The 27089-nt window shown below is 35.4% G+C and overlaps 1 protein-coding gene across 4 annotated transcripts; it reads left to right on the top strand.

Annotated features, from left to right (window-relative positions):
- Positions 1-490: 490 nt before the first annotated feature.
- LOC136035590 (tetraspanin-9-like) lies at positions 491-27089 on the top strand. 4 transcript variants are annotated; one of them, XM_065717471.1, is made up of 3 exons: positions 532-564; positions 12106-12202; positions 22457-27089. In XM_065717471.1, exon 3 carries the CDS (start codon positions 22463-22465, stop codon positions 23228-23230), a length of 768 nt encoding a protein of 255 aa, XP_065573543.1. In that variant the 5' UTR covers positions 532-564; positions 12106-12202; positions 22457-22462; the 3' UTR covers positions 23231-27089. The 4 variants fall into 4 exon arrangements, with proteins under 4 accessions (XP_065573540.1, XP_065573543.1, XP_065573542.1 ...); XM_065717468.1 differs by lacking the exon at positions 12106-12202 and having other exon boundaries at positions 491-564; XM_065717470.1 differs by lacking the exons at positions 532-564; positions 12106-12202 and adding an exon at positions 15636-15784.

Below are 27089 nucleotides of genomic sequence, written 5' to 3'. Positions count from 1 at the left end.
AATTTCCAGGAAAAAAGAGGGAGAAAATCCTGCACAAAAGAGATATGCTTTTGTTTTCTTTGGCTTAAGTTTTGTTCTATGTAGGGCAAAAATTTAATAGAAAGTCACTTTCTTAATTTTTTTTCCAAGTTGTCCAGAAGTATCTACTGCAGAAATCTGGGAATATATTTGTCTTGAGCCAGGGTAGTTTAACTGGACTGCAGCAAGTCAGCAATAGTTCTAATCGTCTTTCAGTTAAAGAGCTGTTTGTTTTTTTTTATTTCAATTCCTCAATCACGGTTTTGTTTAAGGAGGGAGGCCTCCTTGATTTTTATTTTAAGTGCATTAAAAAATAAAAGTTATTTTCAACGACTATTGGAGAGTTTATAGAATTTCTTAAACTACGTGAAAGTTAAAGTTTTTGACTATACTTTTCTCGAGCGAAAATTATTCTTTTTAGCCGTTAGATTTTACTCACCCAAAACGTTTGCACTTGTCCGATTTGACAATACGTAAATAAGCCATTTTGTAGAAGAAATCTAAGAAATGTCAAAAAACAAGTTTTGCTGGTCAGTGATGTCTAAGGTAAAAGAAAATTATTTAAATGCCATGGCTATTTTACCCTTATGTTATGATGGAATTAAAAAAGTCATATTTGCGGAGTTTTTTTGGTAATCTTGGGAAGTTTGTTTGCTGAGCTTGACAAGTAGTATTTTTAGGAATGGATCCAGATCTTTAGAAATCTAGGCTAGGCTTGCCTATTATTAACCCTGCATGATGATTTTTTCTGAGAGAGAAACTCTTCAATAACAGAAGATGTTTCATTCAACAGCTAGCTTACCAAATACAACGGTGGCCTAATTAGCCTATCACAATAACTACATCACCATCTCCCATCCCTAATAGAGCTAGGTCATAGGTTGTACAAGATTTCATAAGAAAACATGGTAAAATTCTAGACACAATACCGTTTTCTATATTTGAAGGTTGTTAGGTTAAGAAAATGAAACTTTCAGGAAGGATGGATATACATTCTAAAGAATGACCTGGGAAGGCATTTTGAAATACCAACCTCCATCCCATCTGGGTTACCTACATATGACATTATAGAAAAGTATTTCTTTATATCTGAACTGTAGAATATTGTCAATAACTACTAGCCTATGAAGAAAGGAGTATAAATTCAAACATATACAATAGCCTATTATTTTTTCTCTATTTACATAGAGCAAGAAAAAGGTTATGGCAATGACTTTATACTTTGTTCTATTTCAAAGCAAAAATAAATTTAGTTATATAGTTGATTTCTTATACCCTATTCTCACAATTTTTTAATCATCCTCATTCAACTTTTTCAAACATTTAAGGACCTCTGTAGACATTACTGTGGTGCTTTCCATTAGGACTTTTATAAAGGACCATCAGGGTCAGTGGTGAAAACTGAAACAAATTGCTGGTTCAGTGAATTGGCAAGTTTATTAGTCTCTGTAATTTCTCTATCTTGCTCAGTTACCAATTTTTTAATAAATCATGTATTGTGGTCTTGGCTAGAGACATCCTAGCAAAACTTTTTTGGGCTAGTCTTGGCTTCATCAGCAAGTTTAGATTCAAAGTTCATATGCAAGGCCTACATCAAGTTTTTAAGCTTGTTCTTGCTAGTGCAATACTTCTCTCTGTAATCAGGTGAATGGTGCTGCTTATATTTCTTCCAATATCTGCTTTTATGTTTGATTTCCCTCTTAATCTCTTTTGTCATTACTGGGAGTGTTTTTGGTTTGGGGACAAGTTTACTTAAAGTGTTCTGCTTTGCTTTATTTATTAGTAATTCTCTGAAGCACTGCCATTGCTGTTCAAGAGAACCAGATAAGACATTGTCCCATGTGATGCTGCAAAGATCCATTTGAATATTCTTATAATTAATGAAGGTCTTCCTGATATAGTGATTTGTTGTTCTGATATGTATGGCAACATGGTCACTCTTCCCAGTTGGAGGCATGTATAAAGTAGACAGAAGAGATTCTGGTTTCTAGAGAAATATCAAGTTAAGAAGGCTTGGCTACTAACCATCCCTAAAATGTGTTGGCTGGTTGATGATTTGGTGGAGACAAACATAATGAACAATATTGTGATTAGGCTCATAGGATCAGAAGTAACATAGGGAAACTGGTCTTTCCAGGTTATGTTAGGCAGGTTGAAGTCACCTGCAATTAGTAGGTCCCCATGGTGAATGTCTGTTATCATGTGGATGAGCTCTGCTAGTTTCATATCTGTTTCCTCTGACAATGGTGCAGATGAACTTCTGTATTCACAGCAAATTCTGACAGGAGACTGGCTTTAATTTTCAGTAACTGAAATATCAAAGAAAATGGTGTCAGCATAGTAGAGTAGCTATTTGGGGTGACAGTGTAAGAGGTTGTGACAAGTGCCAGTGTTCCCAAGCAGCAATAATTGGATGACAAGTTGGATACTGTATGGTAGTCTTACAAACTGACATGCAAATTTAGAAACTGGTTTCTTGAAGAGAAACTTGGGACACACCTCAGTAGGAAGTATTACATCATAATCACTTGCATATATAAAAGATTTCAGCTTGTTAACTTTGTTTGGTAGTTGTTCAATGTTTACTATAAGAGTAGAGAAATCTTGATTTACTTGTGCTTTCTTTGGTTGATTACTTCCATATGGCAGTGACTCATGTTGAGGACAGGTTTGTCTATAATGAACAGAAAAGTGCTTGAATATGTATTGTCATCAGTTGCATTGAAACTTTTATTTATAAGGATGTGTTGGATGATGAGTCTTTGAATTAATAGGCACAAATTGGTGACATAAACACTTCTAGATCACTATTTACACTATGTACAGGGCTGGTATCTGGAGTATCTAACAGTCAATGGGCTGGGGGGGGGGGGGTGTAGCTCCAACCCAGAAGAATCAAATTTTTTGAAACAATTTTTCCATAGTGGATGGCCAGGTTCATCTCTCCTAGTTCAGTTTAGCAGATAAGGCTTTTCTTTTTTCCCAATCTTCCCAGGATGCTTCTGCCTTGAACTGAATTTCTTGTCATAGTTCATAGGATTTCTGCAGAATGTGCCTCTTTACATTTAGGTTAGGGACAGAGAAGAGGATGGGGTTGGTTGGCTGTGCATTGGCTCTTGTTAATGTTGATTATGTTTGTACCCATAATGCAGTACAATTCTGCTAGGTGTCCTTCAATGAATGTCTTGTCATTTAGTACTCCTGGTTGCTGTGGTATACTATATGCAACTCCATTAAGCTTTCCCCCCTCTCTATCTTTCTCCTCTCTGAACGGTTTTTGGACTTCATCTTCATGGTGAGAATTAATGGCTTGTTCCAATTTATTTGTTCCCTCCTGCACTGCAGCTCTAGCATGTTCTTCACCTTTTGAAATGGTGCATTTTTCAGACATATTTTTTTCTCAAGATTGGTAACAGATTCCTTAACTTTGTATGTTTTAGTGGTAATGTCTTGCTCCAGCTCTTCTACTACCTCTTTAACTATTTCTGCAATAGCCAAAGCACTAGGGACCTTAGATGTTATCAAATTTGAAATTTTGCCTAGTGAGGGGGTGGGGGTCTGCTGGAGTACCAGAGTGATTGCAAATCAAGCAGTACCATTGCATGTCTCCAATGGTAGACATATTTGTGAAAGGTTCATATTCAGAGCTGGGCATTTTAAAGCATTCAATGCATAGCCATTTTTCAAACCCATCATATAAGGCTGCCTTTGAATCTTGTTCAAGTCCATATTTACAGCCAGTACAAAAATCTTGGAACTTTTTGGGCTGACTAGCTTCTGTTTGCTATTCCATACAGGTGGCATCTCTTTTTATGCAACTGTTATCTCATTAAATCTCATGTTAGACAGAACCTGTAGGAAGTGCTGATACTCAAATCACCTATTCCCAGCACATTAAGGATTAAAATCTCACTAGTACCAATATGGCTCTTCTTGTTTGATATCACTCCCTTCTGCACAGACTATCCCCAAAAATCTACAAAAATGGCTTAGTAAATTTACTTGATGGCCTCTTCTGCTATCCCCAAGAATTTAAGGATTAAAGTCCTGCTGATACCAATATAGCCTCTTGATTATTTGATACTGCTCCCTGAAAAAAACGGCTGAGCTATTTAAAAGAAGAAGAAGCCCTTAATTACCTGTGTTTTGTTTGTTTAAATTACAATTTAAACACAAAGGCTAATCCCTGTGGGGATGAGAATAAAATATCATCAGCTTCAAAGTCCAGGTAAGCAAAGTCACACACTAAGGAAAGCCCCTTGAAGTGACACTTAAGGATAAATATAAGTAGAAATAAGTGTTTTATTTCACAAATTTGTCCTGTAATTCTGTATTCAAATTTCTCACCTCCAAGCTGCTTAGGAATTTCATTTTCAGAACTAAAACCAAAGAAACTAAAAAATAAAATTATAATTTTGTTTTGTCTAAATTCCAATAGGTATATGACCTGTCAAGCTGGCCAATTTAAAAGACATCAGAAGAGGGTTAACATAGTAGCTTGGCAATACCTTCCTGGAGTATGTTTTTGGCCCTGGATTCATTACTGAAAGTTTTATTTTTCCTAACCTAAATACCTTCCAAGATAGCTAAAGTAGCTGATCTAGAATTTTGCCAAGAACGCTTTAATTACAGAAGTTTTCCTTTATAATAGGCAGATAATTTTTATGAATTCTCTTTTCCATCTTAATCTATGCTTAACCAAGCTCTATGTAGCCTATGGCACAGGCTAGTGTTGTATCTACCCTAGTAAATATTATGCTGTTTTATTATTGTGCCAGTTAAAAAATAAATACACCACTTAATGGGCCTTTAGCATTGATTTATACCAAAGTCCTGTTAATTGGTAGAGAAGGAATTGACATCCTCTTGGATGATGGTAAAGCGATTCTGCACCAGCTTTTTGCTGAAACATGCTGAACCTTGGTGGCAAATTTCTCCTTATACTGAACCAAGGACTGCCAAATTGCATGAATCCCATCCTTTAAAATGTGATGAATGTAATCCTGTCCTCTTTGCTCTTTGAAAGTAACCATTGTTTGTGTGCCTTCTGCTTTGCTCAGATAGCCTTCTTACACTGGTTATTGAACCAAGGTTTGTCCTCACTGGACACCTGGATCCACTTTGAAGGGATATATTTTTCAACTGAGTCAACTATGGCCTGCTGGTACTTCTCTGCAGCTTTCTCTGGACCTCTGGGCTTTCTCAGCACCCAGTATTTGTTTGAAAATGGCAGCTAATTCAGCTGTAGCTGTGTTGTCAGAGATTTGTTCCAAGCATTGACAAATGTTGAAGAAATGAATTGAGTATGGACTCTGGTTAGGGTAGACTGTTTAACAAGCTTAACAACCTCAAAAAATTTGTATGGGGACTAACCACCCTAGGATAAAACCAATAACTGAAAATTCAAGTTGTTCCAGGTTTATTTTAGTAGAACTTGTTACAAATATATGTCTGTTTAAGGTAGAAGATTTGTTTTTGGTCTTTAAAGAGGTGCCTGCCATATTGATTGAAAAAAAAAAAATCAAGTTTGAATTTGAACTTAGGTTAAGTCCCAGGATCCCTAGATTAGGCCTGCAGACAGAGAGAAGTAGAGTCTAAGCAACATCCAAATCCCTTCTGTTTTTGGAGTTAATTGGCAAACCGTTTCTTCATACAAGGGTAAAATTCTACATGATAGTCTTCATGCTATATTCAAAAGTACACTGTTGTGTTAGGCAAGTGAAACCTTCAGGAATGGATCCACTACTACTACTAACAACTCACTGCTGCACCAAGCTGCCTGAGCTTGGCAGCTTGGATTCAAAGCCTCCCTCTTTACACCCTCACAGGGAGTTTCCATTTCTCTTAAATATTTCCTTAAGACATCTTCTCACCCTAACCACAAACAACCTGCTTTCCATCTAGCCCTAAAAGGTTGGCTCAAAAGGACAATCTGCAGCAATGTGTCATCCTGTATCTGCAGAATATGCCCTAGTCATCTCATTATAGCCCTAGAAAGCAGGATCAAACAACACTTTTCATACAGCTTACTGTTTGAAATATGGTCAGTCAGCCAGGTATCCAGGAAATTCCGTAGGCAGTTTCTCTGGAAAACAACTAGCTAATCTTCATCCACTTTTCAGAGTGCCCATGCTTCAGAGCCATATTTAACTATTGTCAACACTGTAGCTTCCAATATTCTAATCTTGGTTTGCAGACTTATCTTCCTATTCTTTCAAACTTTTTTTAACTGTCAAAAATTAGGAATGCCAAATTGTGGCATGGGAAGATCTTTTGAAGTGATGACCTCCAATGAAAAAAAAAAAAAAAAAAAGACCGAGAGGCTATATGGCACTTGTGATGATGTCGGAAACTAAAATTAGACTCGGTACTAGAGTTATCGATTTCATCGTCCTAGCACGTCAAGAAGCACCGAACCCATAACTTACAACCCTTGTGCTGAGGGCTGAGGAGGGGGGGGGGGGTCATCCCTAAAGAAATGTTTTCAGATATTTCAACTATGCTGAAAAAATTGCTATATAAAAATTTTTATTTGATGAGCATGGGGGGACTTGTTACCCTCAAATCACTTTTGACTATTAAAAAGGGCACTAGCCCTTTCAATTTCCAATTGAACAAGCCCATTTCAAAGTCTCTATGACAAAATGGCCATTTCAAAATTTCTATCAGATGTATTTCGGGGAAATATGGCGTTTGGGGGGCGGTATCTGCCCTCTGACTACTTTGACTCTTAAAAAGGGCACTAGAAATTCTGATTAGCCATTCATTGAGCTCCCTCCAAAGTTTATACAACCACCCTTTCTATAAAAAAAACTTTATTAGGCCCCAGGGTATAACATGCAACCATTGCCCTGAGTACCCATCAGGGGGGGGGGTTGTCATCCTCAAATGGATATTTTCAAGGTCTTTCAACTATGCTGAACAAAATGACTATCTTCAAATTTTGATTGGATGTGTTTGGGGAAATGACGGGTGTGGGAGGGGAGTTGTTTGCCCTCCAATTGCTCTCGACTATTAAAAAGAGCATTAGTCCTTTCAATATCCAACTGAATGAGCCCTTTTCGAAGTTTCTACGACAATTCCTTCTATACAAAGTGTCTTGGTCTATAATATATACACACACACATATATATATATATATATATATATATATATATATATATATATATATATATATATAAAATAAATTATACATTGTAGTCTCATTGCTCTTTATTTAAGCAGTGCTATTGCTCTGCCTATTGTATAACATTGTGACCCTAACGCTTGAGACTCTTCTTATTCAGTCATCAATTTGCATTCTTTAATTGAAATTTTGAAAACTGCTTAGCTTCAAGGCATATTCTTTTCTTCCAATTCCTTTTATTTCAGTAGAGTGTATAAGCAAATGCGAGGACCTTACTAAACAATTTTATTGGAGAGCGAGCTGGTATGAGAGCAGAAAGAGCAATTTTGGGCTTACTTAATGACAATTAGGCAAATTAATATTGGTGTCTCTACTTATGATTCTTAATACATTTTACAATGGGAACATAATTCTCAATTGTTTCCTTGTCATGGTGGCAGTGTTGCCATTTTCATCAATGCCTTAATCCCTCATTTGGTTCTTCCAGTTGAAGGTCTTGAAAATGATTCAAATGTAGTACAATAGCTGTATTTGTCTCATTTTCAGCGCGTGTTTGTCTCCCTTTTTCCTACAACTTCACCATGCTTTAACATATTCACAATATGTTTTATTCATATCTTTATAACACTTCCCTTGTCACAAAATGAGACCCTGTTCTTGTCTTTAACAGAGACAAGTCCAAATTGACTATTTATTGTCAGTTTCCTAACATCGAATTAGAATATTTGATTGTTCTAGATTCTTGAACAGTAAGATATATAACAGTAAGTAAAATAATAGAATACTGTTACTGTTCTACATTCCTGGCAACTTTATCCATGGTCTCTATTTCAGACCACATTAAATCATACTTAGTCCCTTATATACTTCCCCTACTTTCTTTGTATTCTAACATGGTACATCATTGAAAACTTTTTGTATCTGTACAAATTCTTACTCTTCGCCCAGCCCCTAAGTGTTTTCGCTATTGTCCCTAGTTGTGTTTCCAGCAACTTTCATACTGCAATCCTCCCTAAGACAGCTGCTGCTGCTACCTAAAATTATTCCATCCATTTAGATTGTCGAATATTAAACTCTTCAATTTCATATTCACCTGTTCCTGGTAGGTTCCTCTCAAATTCTCGTACTCAAATCCGCCAACATCATAACCTCCAAGAAGGTAGTTATCCTTCCTAATCTGTCTATCATATCTTCTCTCTAGCTAATATTTTTCCTGTTATTGTTGCATCATAACCATTTTTGCTGAAGTTTATCTTCCAGAAAATCCTCAAATGCGATTTTTAACCTCAGGCCGAATAGATTCTAGAACTACATTACTCAAATTTAGTGTACATTAGCCATTATGCACTACAGGGCCGACGCAGGGACCATAGTAGTCAAGAAGCGTCGTTAATTCTTAAATAAAATAAATATACTTCTTCCAATAAAAGTGCGTTAACAAATTCTTACAAGAATCAGATTATTAAATACCTTGTGGTAGCTCAGTGGATGACGCCACTGGCTCTTGATCGAAGGAACCCTGGATCAAACCTGGCTATCGCAAGGAATGTCATCACTGAACGTTACGGTATAATTTTTCCCCATATTTTAGGCTAAAAGTCTTTGACATTAAATAATCATGGTTGTTCTTCTTGTGCCTTTTCTCGTTACATTTGAAGCCTGAGCCATGATCCAGCTCAGTCCACCCGAATACAAAACAAAAAAGCTAAATTAAACCTTTCTCTTTGTTGATATAACTCTTTGATTATATCTCATAATCAAAAATCATCATCTCTTTCTCTTTGATTATAGAATCACCTTTGCTCTCCGAATACTTTCATATTTCATAAAAAAAATCAAAGCTATGAATACCCAAAACAAAATAAATGATAAAAACAAACCAAGTTCTGAAATATGACGTAATGATAACAAGTTTATAAGGGCCAAAAATTAGGTAACAGGTATGACGTCATACTGTCATTACTAACCTCAATTGTTAAGGATAAATTTATTGGGTCGTCCTCTAGGTATATTTCCAAATTTTAAACTATTGACTTCACAGTGCCAATGAATTAACCTTGTCTTTCTGAAAACCCAAGAGATGTTTTTGATACTTATTATGTTTCACCTGATGGGACAAGAGATGGAAATAATTCTATTATTTGATATTTTATTGCTGGTAGTGTTTTCTAGGATGCTTAATCCACCTTCTAACACAGCGAGAAATAGACTGGAAATGATCCTAATGGAGAATCCCACTTTCATACTTTATATCTTTTATAATCTTTAAACCAGATTCTAGATATACTGTTCAGAAAATAGTTCGCCACTATGGACCATTTTGATCCTGAATAATGCCCTAGCCGGGGTTGCCACCCCTAGCGATTTATCACTATTTCTAGTGATATTTTATGTTGTCTATAGAAATAAAATCACTTAATCAACACTAAATTAATCAAAGAATCACTAATATCTACTTTTTTCACCGGGTGGCAACACTGGCCCCAGGGCCGTATCCAGGATTTTCTTTTTTTTTGGGGGGTGCATTAGACAAGGATCTTTTTTTTTGGGGGGGGGGGGGGCAGCTCGAAAAACGCATAAAAATGTGTTTATATCCATTTTTGTTACGTTTTTATGAGTTAGACCAACATTTCGAGGGGGGGGGCTCATACTCCCTAGCTCCCCCTGGATACCGCCTTGTCTGGCCCTAACCACTTTGCTAAAAAATGCAGCTGATTTCTCTATTCCAGAGTCACCGAATAATTCTGCTGTTTTTGGGAAAACATTTCACAAGCCATGGTGTCTGAAGAATAGATGGAAGCAGTAAAAGACAAAAGAAAAGCTATAAAGTCCTATCAAAAAGTCTTTCCGCACAAACAGACTTCAGACGATGTAATACTCATTTGTAGGAGGGCGGGAGTCATTTATGCCAGATTTCAAGCTTTCAGATAAATTTTCTAATTTCTTAAAAAAGAAAAGTCATTTATGCCAGATTTCAAGCTTTCAGATAAATTTTCTAATTTCTTAAAAAAGAAAATTTGTTTTATAAATAAATTACTTTAATGCACCCCCAGTCTGCTGCTACCTAAAATTGTTCCATCCATTTAGATCCTCTCAAATTCTCGTACTCGAATCTACTTACATCATAATCTCCACGAAGGTAACTATCAGTCCTAAACGGTTTTTTATATCTTCTCTTTAGCTAATATTTTTCCTGTTATTGTTGTCAGTTATGGCAGATTTCAAGCTTTCAGATAAATTTTCTAATTTCTCCAAAAAGAAAATTTGTTTTATAAGTAAATTACTTTAGTACACCCCCAGTCTGATCAGAAATACAACATTATGATTGATGAATAAAAAGCTGTTTGATGATTTGAAATTTGTGAATAAAAAACTAGGACCATCATTGAGGTTTTTGTAAAATTAATGACATTATGCTGTCAGTTCGCCCTCTCTCCTTCAACCCAGGTTTAAACATTCACTTCTAAAACCCTTCCATGTCTGAACTTGTAGAAATCATTCATTGGACGAATCTAAAATCATAGTTTAAATATGAAGAAATCTATGTTTATTGGATTAATGAAACTCCCATTCTTTGGAAATCATTCATTGGATGAATCTAAAATCAAAACTAAATAAGAAGAAATCTATGTTTATTAGATTATTGAAACTCCCCCTCCTTTCAAAGATGCTCTTTTGAATATTTAGTACCCAATCTGGCATGACCATAGTTTTCGTATACTATAGAAGAAAGCTGTTGTTTATCCTAATTTAAAGCCTTCAGTTTTATTTTGTATAGAGAGGAAATTTCAGTTCTCCCAAGCCTTGGTGAAGTATTGAAATTATTAATTTAAAAGTTGGCTTAATTATTTCTTAAAATTAATAACCTAGATATTAAATAAAAGAACACAATTTTTGTCGACTGAAAGTAAGCAGCAATATTAAAACTTAAAACGAACAGAAATTATTACGTATATAAGGAGAGTTGCCCCTTCTTCAACACCTCTCTTCACGCTAAAGTTTTTCGGCACTTCGAAAAATTTCTTATTTTTCTTCTTAAATGACCCCCGCTTTTCAGGAGCCGTTTTTAAGGATTTGGGGCAAAATTTAAATTTTTGCGTAAAGAGCGAGATGTTAAGGGGGCAACCTCCCTCATATACGTAATAATTTCTGCTTGTTTTTAGATTTTAATGTTGCTCCTTACTTTCAGTTGAAAAAACTGTTGTTTTTTATATATTTAATTTCAGATCGTTGTTTAAATAACTTCGGGAAATTTGGCTCCAAATCTATACAAAAATCTCCCTTCCATGGAAATATCCTATAGACAATTCAGTCCTGGTGAAAATTTACCCCGGACAATTACCCTTAACATCTCCACACATAATTTGAATCGGTAGAGAGAAAGCAAGACATAAAAAAGTTTCGTATAAAAATTCTGGCAAATTCCTCAGTATAAATTACCTCTGAAAAGTTCACCCCCTGGACACTACCCTCTCCATGTTTGTCTGCCAAATCTCCCTTCGAAAAGGGGCCTGTTGTAGCACAGTGGATTGATGTTCTTCCTTGGGAATATGAGGCCCAGGGTTCGATCCCCGCCGCAGCAAGGTCGGGCGACAAGCTTGCTACTTGTCCCCGTAAAAAACACCCAGCAACAGAAACGTCGATTCGACACCCTATGCGCCAGCAATGGCTCTGGAGGATCTTTATCCTTTTTTTGAAAGTAGGGTTCTCTTATACGCTGAATCTGATGGTGTAATTTTCATAAAGACTCTATTACTTTTAGGGGGCATTTCCCCCTTTTTTTTAGAAAATAAGGCGAATTTTCTCAGGCATGTAGCCATTAATGGGAAGACTAAAATTAATCAAAGTTACAAATTTGAAATCAGCATAATAAGTCGATTCTTTTGATATATCTATTGGTATCGAAATTCCGTTTTTTAGAGTTTCGGTTACTATTGAGCCGGGTCTCTCTTTACTTACAGTTCCACAAACTGTTTGATATGCCTAGATGAGGTCACAGCTCTTAAAGCTTATTTAGAAGCTCTTAGAGAGAAGTATCCAAGTTCACGGCCGTACCAGGTAAGGAAGATTTTAAAAGATTGCGGTGTGGGGGGAGTATGGAGTATTGTGTTAGCTATAGGTAACGAGGTGGTAAGTGCGCGAGAAAATATTTTGCAAGATCAATATAATATATGTTTGGCAGTATGAAAGAAGCCGTGTCTTTAAGGTGAATTTAAGAAAGAATGTATATTCCTGAATTGATGCTCCATAGTTTAGGACTTGGGGCAAAAATAAATATTTAAGGAGGAGGCAAAGGCAGGAAGATCTTTTCTTTTACCCTAGGTGTGGAGATATGGGTGAGATTGTGGGTCATATGATGTGTGAACGATTGAGCGAGTTCAAGAAAGTGCATGGAAGGTGTAGGTTTAATAAAAGATGCCTGGCGAGTATTATGAGTAATGAGTGTTGGTAAGTGTTGAAAGGTCAGGACGATTTTTCAGACTATCAATGGAACACAAAAAATTTATTTTAGTAGTTTATGTAATGATTTCGCTTATCTTGTGGGAATTGATTAGAATTAAGTTTTTGTCTTGTATTACTATGGCATTAGAACTTTTAGAGGAATGACAGTTCCCTAACCATCTTGAAGTATATTCTTGTGGCTCAAATGAAGACCATGGTACAGGTGATGTCTCTTGCATCCCTGCCTTAAACCTGAATCTTGGTCTTTATTCCATATGAGGTATGCTGTAATGGCTCAAAGAGTCTGGTAAAGGTGCTGCCTCTTGCATGCCTTAGACCTTGATATTACTTCCTATTCCATTTGATATTCTATACTCTGAGGAACCTCAAAGTAATCGGAATGCCTCTAGAATTGTTGGTTGATTGCAAACCGATATCAACAAATAATCTGTTTTGACTTATTTTCAGTTAGCTGTATTGCTGGTCAGTGACGCCAATTTGGGAGAGGGTATTTCTCCTTCCCCAAGATCTTTACCATCCTCACCCACCTAGATTTTGGAAAATACATTTTTGAGTGCGACCCTGATCTTCAAAAAGGTCGGAAGATAATTTCAAGAACTACCAACTATTCAACATGCCCTCTATTTGCTGACGATAAAATGGAAAACTGACGAATAAATGAGACTCTGCCCATTGCAACATGGCTTTAGATCAATGGTTCTATGTTCCATCTATATATTTCTACTGCTAGGTATTTCTAGTATTTCGGTTACACTTTGCCAGCCACAGTAGCTGTTCTACAGATTGAGAGATGAAGAACCTTGAGCGTGGCCTGTATACTTCGTTGTATAGAAGAGGAAGAGATTGGTTTAAAACAGGTGCAACCCTAATCTTCAAAAAGGTCGGAAGATAATTTTAAGAACCACCAACTAATCAACATGCCCTCTATTTGCTGACAATAGAATAGAAAACCGACGAATAAATGAGACTCTACCCGTTGCAACATGGATTTAGATGAATGATTCCGTGTTCTACCTAGGTATTTCTACTACTAGGTATTTCTTAGTATTTTGATTACTCTTTGCCAGCCACAGTAGCTGTTCTACAGATCAGATGAAAAAAAAACCTTCAAAGTGGCCTGTATACTTCATTGCATAGAAGAGGAAGAGATTGGTTTAAAACAGGTGCAACCCTAATCTTCAAAAAGGTCGGAAGAGAATTTTAAGAACCGCCAACTAATCAACATGCCCTCTCGTTGCTGACAATAGAATGAAAAAATGACAAATAAAGGATACACCACCCATGGAAACATGGCTTTAGATCAGTGGTTCCCAACCGATTTTGGGCCATGTTCCACTTAAGCGTCTTTCTCTTGAAAGAGGTTTTTTTTTCAAAATTAAGGATCTAAGGTATAGTCTGCCAAAAGGGTGCACGTCCTGCCCATGACTCGCCAAAATATTGCAATACCCCACCGGTGGGTCCTGTACCCAATTTTGGGAATTACGGCTTTAGATAAAAAAGGTCTATCGACAGTAACCTGATAGTGACTAAAAGATTGGGCACTGAACAAACAGAAAAGATACTCCCACTAAGCGTATTTTCCGTGATTTTGACAAGAGCTTTCAGTAAAAATTCCCATAAAAAAAAACTGCCTGGGAAGTGAAATCCCATGGAAATAACTGTCCGTATTCGATTTTTTTTTTCAATCGTGAGCAAGCCAAGTATCACCTTTTTAATCACCAAGTATCATGCTTCTGTTTAACGATAGCCCAAAAGAATCATTGCTTATTAGCAAATTGCTTTGATGAAATAACATTTTCAAGGAGATGGTTTCCATATGAGCGTGCAGTATTGAAGGGAAGGGGTTTCAAGCGCTTTTTCGTAGTTTTATTCTACCTTTAGATAATTGGAATGAACTGTGTCCATACCTGATGGCCTGGCAATTAGAGAATGTTATCAAACGTGGCACTTATTCATAAACCGTGGGGGAATGTTTTTTTCAGTACCTAGGGGGGCAATTCTTTTCATTTTTTCCTGATTGGAAATGCCAGAAAAGAAGTATTTTTTACGAAAATACCAAAAAGGTATTTTGAAATCTACTGAGGACAAATGCCCTCGTCGCTGCCCCGTCAATTGGCACCACTAGTTGCTAAGTATCTCGCGAGTTTAAATATGCTGTAGGCAGCCATATTAGGTAGTAGGTCTTATGAAGGTTTTATTAAGAGGATAATCGAACTGTATAAAAAAGGCCCCTTGATTAAAGAGGTACCCTCAATTTTATAGAGTAGAAGATACTGTTCAATCGGTGTTCCATTCTCCCTCCCAAGATTTTTTCATTTTCAGTATTCATAATCATAATACACGATGTTTCGTTCTCCAATATTCTAAGTGTTCGTGCTGGAGAAAAAATAATATTCAATTTTAAGTGTCTGCTTTTTAGCAGCCTACCCCACGAATCTGGTTTTGTATATTTTTATCGTTTTATGACTGACAATTTTCAATGGGACAGGCAAGGGTGGTCTGTAAGAAAGAATTTGGTAACCCCATCTCTTTTCGAAAGACATATTCCTGTGTTTCTGTTTCTTAAAATTATCCTCGTGCCCAGACGACATTATAGTCGCACATGTCGATAAAATCAAAATTACGTACGACTACAGCGCCAATTATGTACGTCGTTCTGATTTTTTGATTTGAACCTTGTTCAACTTTTAAGCATAAAATTCTTGATTGACAAATCAGAGTCACGATTTAAGGGATAATTTTTGAAACTCGAAAAAAATGGAAGGTTGAAGCAGCAATTTTTCTATCTGTAACATAAACCTGGCACAAATTAAGAAGACGCAGTATTAGTAAAGAACTGTTTGAAACCAATTTTCTGAAATACAAGTCTGGCGCCAAAATCAAGAAAACCCCCTGTCATTCGAAGATTTTGACCTTTTTATCGACAGGTATGACTATAGTGCAGCTCGGGCATCATTCTAAATTAATATAAATGTGAATTACAACATGTTTCCAGATGACCGCTAGTATTCGGAGCGCATGGTTTGTTTAACCACTGTTTCCTGTAGCAACATACATAGAATCCGCATTGTATTAAACCATGTTTTTTTAAAGCTTATGCAGTAATCGCATTTGAGTAGTTATATGTATCAGAACTAAACTGTAGGAAGGATTAAGAGACAAGTTTCATTCAAACCGGTATTTATTAGTTTGGTATTTTTCTTCTTGTTGAGGGCTGGGCATGAAAACACGTCATTCAATGGACATAATTTGACAATTAGTGATTTTTAGACAGTTCGCTCTGAAGTGTCCAACCTGAAACAGTTTTGAGAATGAGGATGTTCGGCTTTTTGGTAGGCTATGTTTGTATTTGTTAGGATATTTTGAATTTCTCAAAATAGGAGAATGAATTATCTGGTAATCAGAATGAGGTTGTAATAAAATCTAGTTGTCTGCAATATTAGTGAAATAAAAATGATATTGTTCTGTTATAACGCGTAAAGTAGAAAAAAAAAACTTTTCAACAAAGAAGCGCGATAATAAAATCCAAGTACAGAAATAGCCTGTAGCTAGGTAAATTTTTCGCAGTTCATATAATTGACTTACCAATAAAGTGAAAATACCACTCAATGCTTTTTTATGGCTTTTTGGTAGGCTATGTTTGTATTTGTTAGGATATTTTGAATTTCTCAAAATAGGAGAATCAAATTATCTGATAATGAAATGAGAATGAGGTTGTAATAAGATATAGTTGTATGCAGTATTAATGAAACAAAATAGATAATATTCTGTAACGTGGCAAGCAGAAAAAAGTTTTCAACAAAGTTTTACAAAGAAGCGTAAAGCACGATAATAAAATCCAAGTAAAGTAGAAATAGCCTGTAGCTGGGTAAATTCTTCGCAGATTATATAATTGACTTGCCAATGAAGTGAAAATACCACTCGATGCCTTTTTTTATGTCCTTTACGAATATAATAATCGTGAATTCAAATTTAAGCACTTTTTGACCTCTTAAAAATGACGAATTTTCAATTAAAGTATGAGTTATCGGCCGTGTTCGACAAAATAATACTACGTTTTCTCAGCGCCATTTTTTTGTTCATTTTCAATAAAATAATACTACATTTTCTCAGTGCCAAACTTATTTATAATAAGGCAAGTTAGGTTGGGTTAGGTGGAAAAGTGCATAAATTTGAATTTACGGTAGAAGTGATTATTATATTCGTAAAGAACATAAAAAAGGGCATCGAATGGTATGTTCACTTTATTGGTAAGTCAATTACATGAACTGTGAAAAATTCACCTATAGCTGTTGTTGATATTTCAACAACATATGTGTAAATGCAAGAATATTTGGGCCGGAATAACTCCATAACGATGAGTTTGCGGTAGTTTTGCAAGAGAGAAAAGATGTTCCAAATGTCAAAATGCATCTATTAACAATAGTTTCATGACCCAAAACAATTGTTCAGGTAATATCAACATTGACCATTGAATGGAATCCCATCCCCTCGGAACATTTTCCTATCCAGGATTTTTGCTTGGGACGAGTAAAAAGAACATTACAGCAATGCATCAAAAATTTCTTTTAGTACTTATGTGTTATAGCGACCACACTCAAGAAGGGAAGTTAGGCTAGTCTTAATGAAATATACCAAAATCTGATGAAAATATAATTCTTTAGTAACAAAATTATGGAAACTACAACAGAGAATTATGGAAAGCAGGCCGCCCAGGACGCATTATATTAAATACCTAACCAATTCTATATGTTTAATATTTAAATAAAATATACCTGCATAGTAGTTTATCTCACTCAGACTAAGCTAATTATCTTCGAGTGCACACAGAGAAACCGGTTTTACAATGGGCCTAGATCAAGAACAACAGTGCGGTCGCTATAATACATGAGTAGGTGCCTTTCTTTATACACATTTTGTTACTTATTACTAGACGGATAAAAATTTTGGTGGGTGTGGGCGATACAGACCCTGTGTTCCCCCTGGGTATGGCCTTGCCCTATTACTACTATTACTAACAACTTGCCGCAGCACCAAGCCGTCTGAGGCACACAGCTACGCAAGCCCCTCCTCCATCCTAATCTATTCAAAACCCTCCTCTTTACACCCTCCCAGAATGTTTCTGTTTCCCTTTAATCTTTCTGCGACATCCACACGCCCCAACCACGGACGACATGCTTTCCGTTTAGTCCTAGACGGTTGGCCAAAAAGGACAATCTTTTTGCCCTAGCCCAAGAATGTGGTTCTAATACATTCCACAGATGTGGGTATGTCTGGTTTAGGACTTCTGACCAGTAATACCAATTTACATAAATTTTGGAATGGGAATGCATTTACCAAAATCTAGGGGACATTTTTTTTTTTTTTTTTTTTTTTCAATGAAAAATGTCAAATAGGATATTTTTCAATCAAAACACACAAAAGAATATGTTTCAATGAAAGCACCAAGAAAGCTATTTTTCAAAATCCAGGACGGGTTAAAACATCTAGGTGGCAAGCTCCCCCCTTCACTGCCTGCAGAGCTGGGTGCCACTGCCACTATTGGAATGTTATGGACTGGACTGTTAATATGTGATTATCAAAAATAAAAACCCAAGTTTTTTCGACTGAAAGGTGGTCTAAGGACTATAACGTAAAACGATATGAAATGATCATGTATATGAGAAGGGGGAGGGTATCCTTTCCTCAACTCTCACTCTTTACGCTAGTCTTAAAGCTCTTTAAAAATATTTAGCACTCGAATTCAATGGCTCTTGTGTTAGAGCAGCCTTTCTTAAAGAACTCTGGCAAAAATCCAAACTTTAGCGTGAATAGCGAGGGTCGAGGAAGGGGTAGCTCCCCTCGTGTACGGAATAGTTTCTGCTCGTCTTAAGTTTTAATGTTGCTCCTTACTTTCAGTTGAATTTTTTTTTTATAATATCTGACTATTTCTCAAATCATACCAGGGAATATTCTCCCCCTGGTGTAAAATTTCCCTCGGAAAATTTTTACAATTGAAAATCCCATTCCCAAAGATTTCTTATATGAATATTTAAATTGAATGTAAAGACAGCGGCAAAAAGAGGGACTAGTAGATCCTCTCACATTTAAGAGAACATTGTTGAATGAAATAGTTAGTAGCAATGAATTTGAGTCTTCCTTTGTCAAAGGAAGACAGTACTCTAAAAGCAGGGGCGGATCCAGGATTTTTTTTTAGCGGGGGATGCAAAATATTTTACATCAATAAACTTGGGAACAATGAAATACCAGCAATTTAAAGGGAACCTCAACGTATACGCCGTAGGTAGGTTTTGGAAATGGTCGCAAATTTAATCTAAAATCTGCTGAGGGTTAAAGTTTTAATAAATCTATTGAAATTAAATGATGTAAAAATATTGATACAAAAAATAGTCAGTTATAGAAACCACCCCGCCATAAAAAAATGAAAAGATGTTCACCCTCTACGAAAAATATGATATTTAATATGGCAACTTGATATTATCCCAAATCCACAACTATATTATGGGGCCCCCCCCCCAACTTCTCCACTGGATCCGCCACTGTCTAAAAGACGAAGTTTGATTAAAATAGATGAGTAGAGGATGAAGCCTCACAATACTCGTACGTTCAGTATTATTACTGAGAAAGTGAAAGCTCTCTTCTTATTGCTAAGAGAAGACGAAAGTTCATTTGGGCAATTACAGTTAATTTCGTAAAGCAAATACTAAATGAACTCTTTTTATTCAAGTGTTATTCTACAAAATTTAAACTTTGATACCGATTGTGAGGGGGCTTCTGGTGTTCTCATATTTAGCGTAACGCTGGGTATGGTATTAAAAACTAACAGAAACTAAATATAAAAAAAGATTAAATGGAACTAAAGGAGTGAGATTAGAATTTAAAACAAACAGAAATTATTCAGTGTATAAGTGGGACTACCCCTCCTTCCTAAACTGCTAAAATTTGATATTTTCCAAAGGCTTTAAGAACGACCGCTCTGGAACAGGGACATTTGGAATGGAATAGAAAGGATTTTTCACAATATTGCAAATTATGTAATATGTACTTACATAATTACACAATTATGTAATAATAATTACATAATTATGTAATATGTAATTATGTAATATGTAATATGCACAATATTGGTTCGACTTGCTCATTCTTATTTGCTTAAAAAATACACTTTTCAGGTTAAATGTCCAAGAAAACAACCAGTTGCGTTCTTACTGCACTTGTAAATACTTTCACCAGAGCCATATAAACAGGGTTATAATTTGTTATGGGGCGGTGGGGGGGAGGTAACTGTCCCCCACACCGCAGCTCCCCCACCCTAAGTTGGAATTTTGTCAAAACTATAATAAGCCTACATAATTCAAGAATCCAGAAAAGCGGATCAGTTTTCCTTAGTACATCTTTGCCTTTAGGGTACCATATGGCTCGTTTTTCGCTGTCATTTTCATATGATTTTGGAAAATGGGCTCCAACTTTAACCCACCCAACCCCCTCCCCCAGGGCTTTGACGAAATTACGCCATTGCCTGTTAAAACTTCAGCGTGCAGAACGTATAGAGTATAGTTTCGATTCGTTTTGATTTTGATGTCGATCGTTTACTTTGATTTTTTTTTCATTATTATTGGTATTCAACGTGAATCAAATTTGATTTCACTTTAGTTAAAACAAATTTTCATATGATATTTCAAACCCTACTACTCAATGAGGAGGGGAGGGGTTAGGATCTTGAAAGCGCTTCCAAGAATATCCTTTGAGCTTTGTACTTTTCTCAAATGTCAAAAAGTAATGAGAACTCTAATTTTAGTTTCATTATTCCAAAAGGAAACAATAAATCGACAATTTTGTTTTTTAAACGTGCGCTCTGTACTATTTGACAATATACAGAGCCAAAAGAACGGGACACGTGAAATATATAAAGTAAGAAAGAGGTAGTAAGACAGGTTTTAAAGCAAATTAGGATTTCTTAGGAAGGTGTAAAAAGGGAGGCTTATTGGGATGGAGGAGAAGAACGCGGAGATGTGTCGGCCACATGCGGTTTGGTGCTGCAGTGAGTTATTAGAAGTAGTAGTAGTAGTGGGACATCATCAAGTGATTGGTGCTGTCGCAATTTATCTATATGTCACCATAATTCGTTTAGTATTTATCAAAAAATAGAAGGTCAGAAATAAAGTAAAATTCATACTTATGTAATTTTGTCAAAATAGTTTGTTAGGAACTATCGGTACAGAAAGCGTTGTTTCCTGTAATAGAAAGACAGCTGTTGAAGATAAGGTAAATAGAGAGTTTATTTGTAATAAAGAGTTTATAGTAGTGGGAGATATAGTAATAGAGAGAGAATTAATAGAGAGATTACAATGTAACCCAAAACTCTTCATTATATTTACTTGTTTGAAAATGCCAGTTTAACAAGCTCAAAATTTGATACCGCAGTGATGAGTAAAAAGGCAGGATTGTTTGCAAGGCCGTATTCAGGGGGCTTCGCGGTTTGAACCCCCCCCCCCCCCGCCGAATTTTTGCCTGACTCGTGAAAGCGTAAAAATAATGCATATAAACGAATTTTTGATGCGTGTTTTAAAGTTTTTTGCCCTCTCTTGGAGAAAAATACCCCCCTCTGAACAAAAATCCTGGATACGCCCTTGATTATTTGGCTTCTTTTGTGACGCACGCTTGTAAGGAATAATGGGATTGGCTAAAACAACTTGACGGAAATGTGTCATAGAATTAAGCCACTTGAATTAAATATATAGCTATAATGAATAATACTGTCTTAAAGAATCAACGCTATAGTCTTTCTTTCTTTGGCTAAAGAATCACTGAAGGCGTTACTTATGGGCCTTCGTGCGTCTTTTGTGACGTATGGTTATAAGGAATAATTGGCTAAAACAACGTCACAAAATGTATCATAGGATTAAACCACTTGAATTAAGCATGCTTTAACAGGGAAATATAGGACTGTAACAACTATTACTGTCTTATAGAATTAAGATTATAGTATTTCGTTTTCTCTTTGGTTAGAGAATCACTGAAGGCGAATGTTTTGGGGCTGTATATAGTGGTAAGCTGAGTAGTGAAACTGTTTTCGGACGCATGGTTAAGAATTTTGGTCAATGACTTCTAGAAATTCTATATACATAGAACGCTTTCTGTGAGGTTCTTTAACGTGTACTATGGCCCCAATTGCGGATATGGGTGCACCATGGATTTTAGAATGTATCATGTAACTTTCAATTTCCATGTAAACTTTCAATTTTCATTACAATGAGCCCCTTTTGAAATCTTTACGACAAATCCTTCTGTACAAATTGTTCTGGTCTAAAAAACCAATTTCACGACTATTGGTGCTATGCGAGAGAGAGTAAGTAAAATTTTACTATGAGAAGTAAAAGGAAATTGGGAATTTACAATTGTAAATTATGTGTATATTAGATTTTGTTGTCTCATAATTTATCGCCTAAAGTTGTTTATAGTTTGAAATCATGTGCGGTTTTGCTCTGTTATAATTACCTGTCAGAGGAGGTTTTTTTTTAAATGACGTTCCGATGGAAAGAAAAATTTTGTTCTGAAAATCTTGATTACTAAATTGAAAACAATTATGTCAATAAATAATCGTTTTTGTAAAAAAAAATGGTGTGAAAAATCTTTTGAGAAACAGGGGGGGGGGCTAATCAAGATTTTTCCCCGAACGCAAGAGAGCCCAGAACTGCCACTGTCTGGCCTCTGTTTCCTTTTCCGTCTCTAGAATGGACTCAAAATGCCTTCAGTGAGCCTTGAAAGTCACGTTTGTAGGCTATGACACATTAATACTGACTTTCAACAGGGTAACGTCAAAAAACTAATTTGGTTCGTCTCTTTCAGCTAAGGATGGGTCACGGGACCGAGCTGGAAGGATGCGGGAAATGCATCAAATACACTATGTTCCTCTCCAATTTCCTAATCCTTTTCGGAGGGATTGCCGTTCTCGCTGTCGGAATCTGGACATTAGTTGAGCATGCCTATCTGGAAACACTGGTCGGAACCAATCTGTACAAAGCATCGGCAGTTATATTAGTTATAACTGGATCAATCGTGTCTGTTATATCCTTTTTAGGCTGCATGGGCGCTGTTAAAGAAGTCAAATGTTTGTTGTTAACTTACTTTATTCTGATGTTTGGGATTTTTATTACAATGTTAGTTGGTGGAATTTTGGCATATGCATTCCGTGACAAAGTTAAAGAAATTCTCACTGCACGGTTATTGGCATCAGTGCCTGAAGCTTATAATAACCAAACACAGAATCCACGCAGTCTGGCTATAACAGAAGCTTGGGATTTGGCACAAAGAAAGATGAACTGTTGTGGTGTTGAAGGGAATGCAGGTTACGCTGTTTGGCGAAAAATGAATAAGGGATTTCAACCCCCCAATCCGAACGTTGTCCCAAGGGCGTGCTGCAAGCTTAACTCTGATAAAACCCCCATGTCGTGTCAAGCCACGCCCACTGAAAAGAATGCTCATCTGAACGGATGTTTTCCAAAGATCCTGCAGACCATTACAGATTCTGGGACTGTTGTTGGAGGTGTTGGTGTTGGAATTGCTTTTGTTATGCTCTTAGGAATGATTTTCTCAATGGCTCTCTTTAAAGCTATCATTTAGACACATACAGATTTTAGTTTTATTTTTATATTGTAGAAGACAAAGTTAGTAGGATAACATGTCAGCATTTATTCAGTTAAAACGTTTTTTTTTAAATCAGAAAATAGTTCTGAAGTATTGTCGCACTAAACGGTAGGAAGATCATCTACTAAAAGTATTATGGATACTCTAGGACTCCTCGTCGCTTTTCACCTCATAAAAATTTTTGAGAAACGCTTTGATGTACAAATAATTAGGGTATTAATTGTGTGCAGGTGTAATTTGTAATATTACTCGTAAACTCAATTACTTGTTTCCGAAATAGCATAGTAGTTGAAATTTAACTTTTTGTTTTAAAAATAGTACACCATTGACTGTTGTCTGTTCTTCCTTGATAACAATTACTAACTTCGGTTCCTCTTATACTCCATAAGTAAGTCTAATGGGCAAGATCGTATATAGGGCGGAGGGGTGTTGACCCCCCCCCCCCCGCCAAGAATTTTGTCCGGCACTTGAAAACGCACCCAATGCATATAAACGAATTTTGTTTTTAAAGGTTTTTGTACCCTCCCCCTCCCCGAAAAAAACATGGCAAAGGTCTTGAAAAGGGGATTCTAACCTTACATCGACTTCTCAAAGCCAGAAAATGTATCTCACCATTTCATGAATTTACAGAGAAAGGGAAAAAAGAATTCAAAGTTTTTTTTCCACGGGAATTTTCTTTTTTGGTTATTTAATTTAGAAAATCCGCCCTAATTACGTCATATATATTCTTTGGAATAATGATATGGAATCACATTTTTTTTTCATTCTTTGTTTATCTTCCCTATCTTGTACGCACCAAGATCATTTTCAGAAAATGTGTAAGATACACCGTTTGGTTTCAGGTATGATCATGAAAACTATGACGTGGGTATTTAAGACCAACTAAAAATGTAGCCTTTTTTAAAGCACCTGTGTAATTCATCTTAAAAGTCATTGGGCAAATTTAACAGTGAAACATATTATGAATATTATATTTTTGCTATACATATCTATATATATATATATATATATATATATATATATATATATATATATATATATATATATATATATATATATATACCTGTATTCAAGATTTTTGCTCAGGGAGGGGGGGGGGGTTACACCTTGTTACTATCCCCTCCCGGTTACGAACCTGCTTGGAACTTTCCAAAATATATTGGATTTAATGTACCCTTTACGTAATATATAGACAACAATTCTCTTACAAAGTGAGTATATTGTATTCTTTTCATCAATTAAAAACTTTTTTTCATGTAAAGGAAAATCGAAAATATATTTAATATGGCGCTGGCATGTTTTCCTACTTCTTATCGTCTTTGAAAATTTTAAAAGAATTTATTTTGTTTATAGTTTCTTTTGTTTTGTTTTATTTTCATACAGTTTCTATGTAATCTGCAAAAACGTGTATGTGTTATATACAGGTTATCAACGATAAGTGTGACGCTAGAGAATTTCTACTTAGATCTGGACAAGCATTTATATTGTCTATTTTTCACAGTTAAGTACTGCCTGATATGGTTTTGACATTTATATGTCAAACATTTATCTTGTGTATATGACATATATCTTGTGTATATGTCAAACATTTATCTTGTGTATTGGTTGTATTTGACATTATCTTGTGTATATGACATTTATCTTGTGTATTTTTCGCCTCTGTGTGCATTTTCATTCTTTTTTATCCTTCTTCGGTATTTTTCAACAAATAATTTTATTATCAAACGCCTTACACGGTCATGCCGGTCAATGACAATTCTTGTCACATTAAAAGATACAGCTCCGAACATATCATGTTTTACTTGTTGTTCACTCATGTTATACAAATGATACACTAATCACAACCATACCCGTCGTCATGCAAATTTATGTGCAACTGAACAAAAATATTAAATCAACAGTGAAACTCGAAATTACATAGAGTCAAACTCAAACCTAAAATATTTAAGATTCTAATCCTCTAAATTCTAAAACTTTATACATAACCGAACAAAAAATGTGGAGTAAATAATGAAACTCGAAATAACATAAACAGAGTTAAACTAAAAACTAAAATATTTAAAATTTGAAAAATTTATACATAAATGAACCAAAAATCTGAAGTTAATAACGAAACTCGAAATAACATATATAGAGTCAAACTAAAGCCTAAAATGTTTAAAATTCTAAAAATGTATGCATAGCTGAACCAAAAATATGAAGTAAATAATGAAACTCGAAATAACATAAGCAGAGTCAAACTAAAACCTAAAATGTTTAAAATTCAAAAATTTATACATAACTGGACAAAAAACATGAATTAAATAATGAAACTCGAAATAACATAAACAGAGTCAAACTTAAACGGCTTTCTTTTTTTTTCTTTCAACGGCTCAAGTGCGTCATTTCGAATTTGAAATTTGATACCCATGTGCTCATAAGAAAAGTTGGTAAATATGAAATTTTTTATGCGAAATTAGAAATTTAATAATTAAAAGAGAATGTATGCCTAGAAGCATCGTGTTCCATGTTTCAACGTAGAAAAGGAAAACTGTTTTGTTGCCATCATTATTTCGTAATATTATATTTAAAAGTGTGAAATTTTTGACATTTTTTACAAAGTATGAAATTTTTGACATTTTTTACTAAGTATGATATTTTTGACTAACCAAAGAGCCAATTAGAATACATACATAAAAAAGAAAAAAAACCTGTAGTATATACTTTTTCGTTTGGAGCAGAGAGACATTTTTTTCTCTTTTTGCCAAAAAGTAAAATTTGACGTCCCTTGTAACCCCCCTCCCCCCACCCAAAAATAGTTTGTCCTGAAATTTTTTGCTTGATGCCCTAGCGATGAGCAAAAACAGTGTATACTCTTGTGTCATTATCAGAAATAAACTAAATTCTAATCGTAAAAATACTATGGATAAATGTAGCCTTCTGCTACAGATTGTCCTCACATGGTCGGCTGAATTTCACGGACTCTGACCAGTTATATAAAGTAAGACTGTTAAGTTTAAATAGACATTTCAGGATTGTACTCAGTACTTTGATTTGGGTTCGAATCAACTACGGAAAAGATCATTTTATCGCTATGTAGCTGGAAAGTTCTTTTTATGTATTTTTTAGCCTTGGGATGCATTCCAAGAAACAAAAAATAAAGATAGTATTATAGCTTTTGTTTGGAAATTTTGTGGGTACGGCCGTAACTATTAAATACGTAAGTACGGCCGTAATTTTGGAATACAAAGTAAGATTGATGCTTAAGTTTTGAGGCAGAAACTTAGAGAGACAGCAGCAATCTCATAGTAGCAATGGTTATAAGAATATGCATTTCATAATGTCTTAGAGATGGCAATATATGATTAGGATTTTGGCCAGTTGTGTTAAATTGATTTAGTAGTCATGGGGAGGTTTAGTACACGTTCGTGGGATGTATTTTTTTATACCTTAATTATTTTCAAACAATCCTTTTTTTTTTGCAATCCCGTGAATACGTTTAAGATTTGGATGTTGATCAAGCTAAAAAATTAGTTTCAATGCAATTTATTGCATTGTATTACAATTTATTGTTTAAATCAGTTTCTTACGCAGTCATGTAAAAAGAAATCCAGCCATCGACATTTTATGGTTTTGGATGTAATCGTATTTAAATGCCAAAGTCAAGGTTATTTTTTCTTATTGAAATAGCAGATGGTTTATCTTGCCGTGAGATAAGTTAATTGTTGAGAAAGTTGATTAAGTATCTGAAATTGTTTAACACAAATGTCTCAATATTTTAGCCTCTATCCGTCCATTTCCTATGCACTGTCTTTTATTAACGATGTTTATTGTATTAAAATATTTTCTCATGAAA

Source organism: Artemia franciscana, chromosome 14 (genome assembly GCF_032884065.1).
Source record: "Artemia franciscana chromosome 14, ASM3288406v1, whole genome shotgun sequence".
NCBI classification, from domain to species: Eukaryota; Metazoa; Arthropoda; class Branchiopoda; order Anostraca; family Artemiidae; genus Artemia; species Artemia franciscana.
Note: the sequence above shows the minus strand (reverse complement) of the source record. Positions and strands in the feature narration are given on the sequence as shown.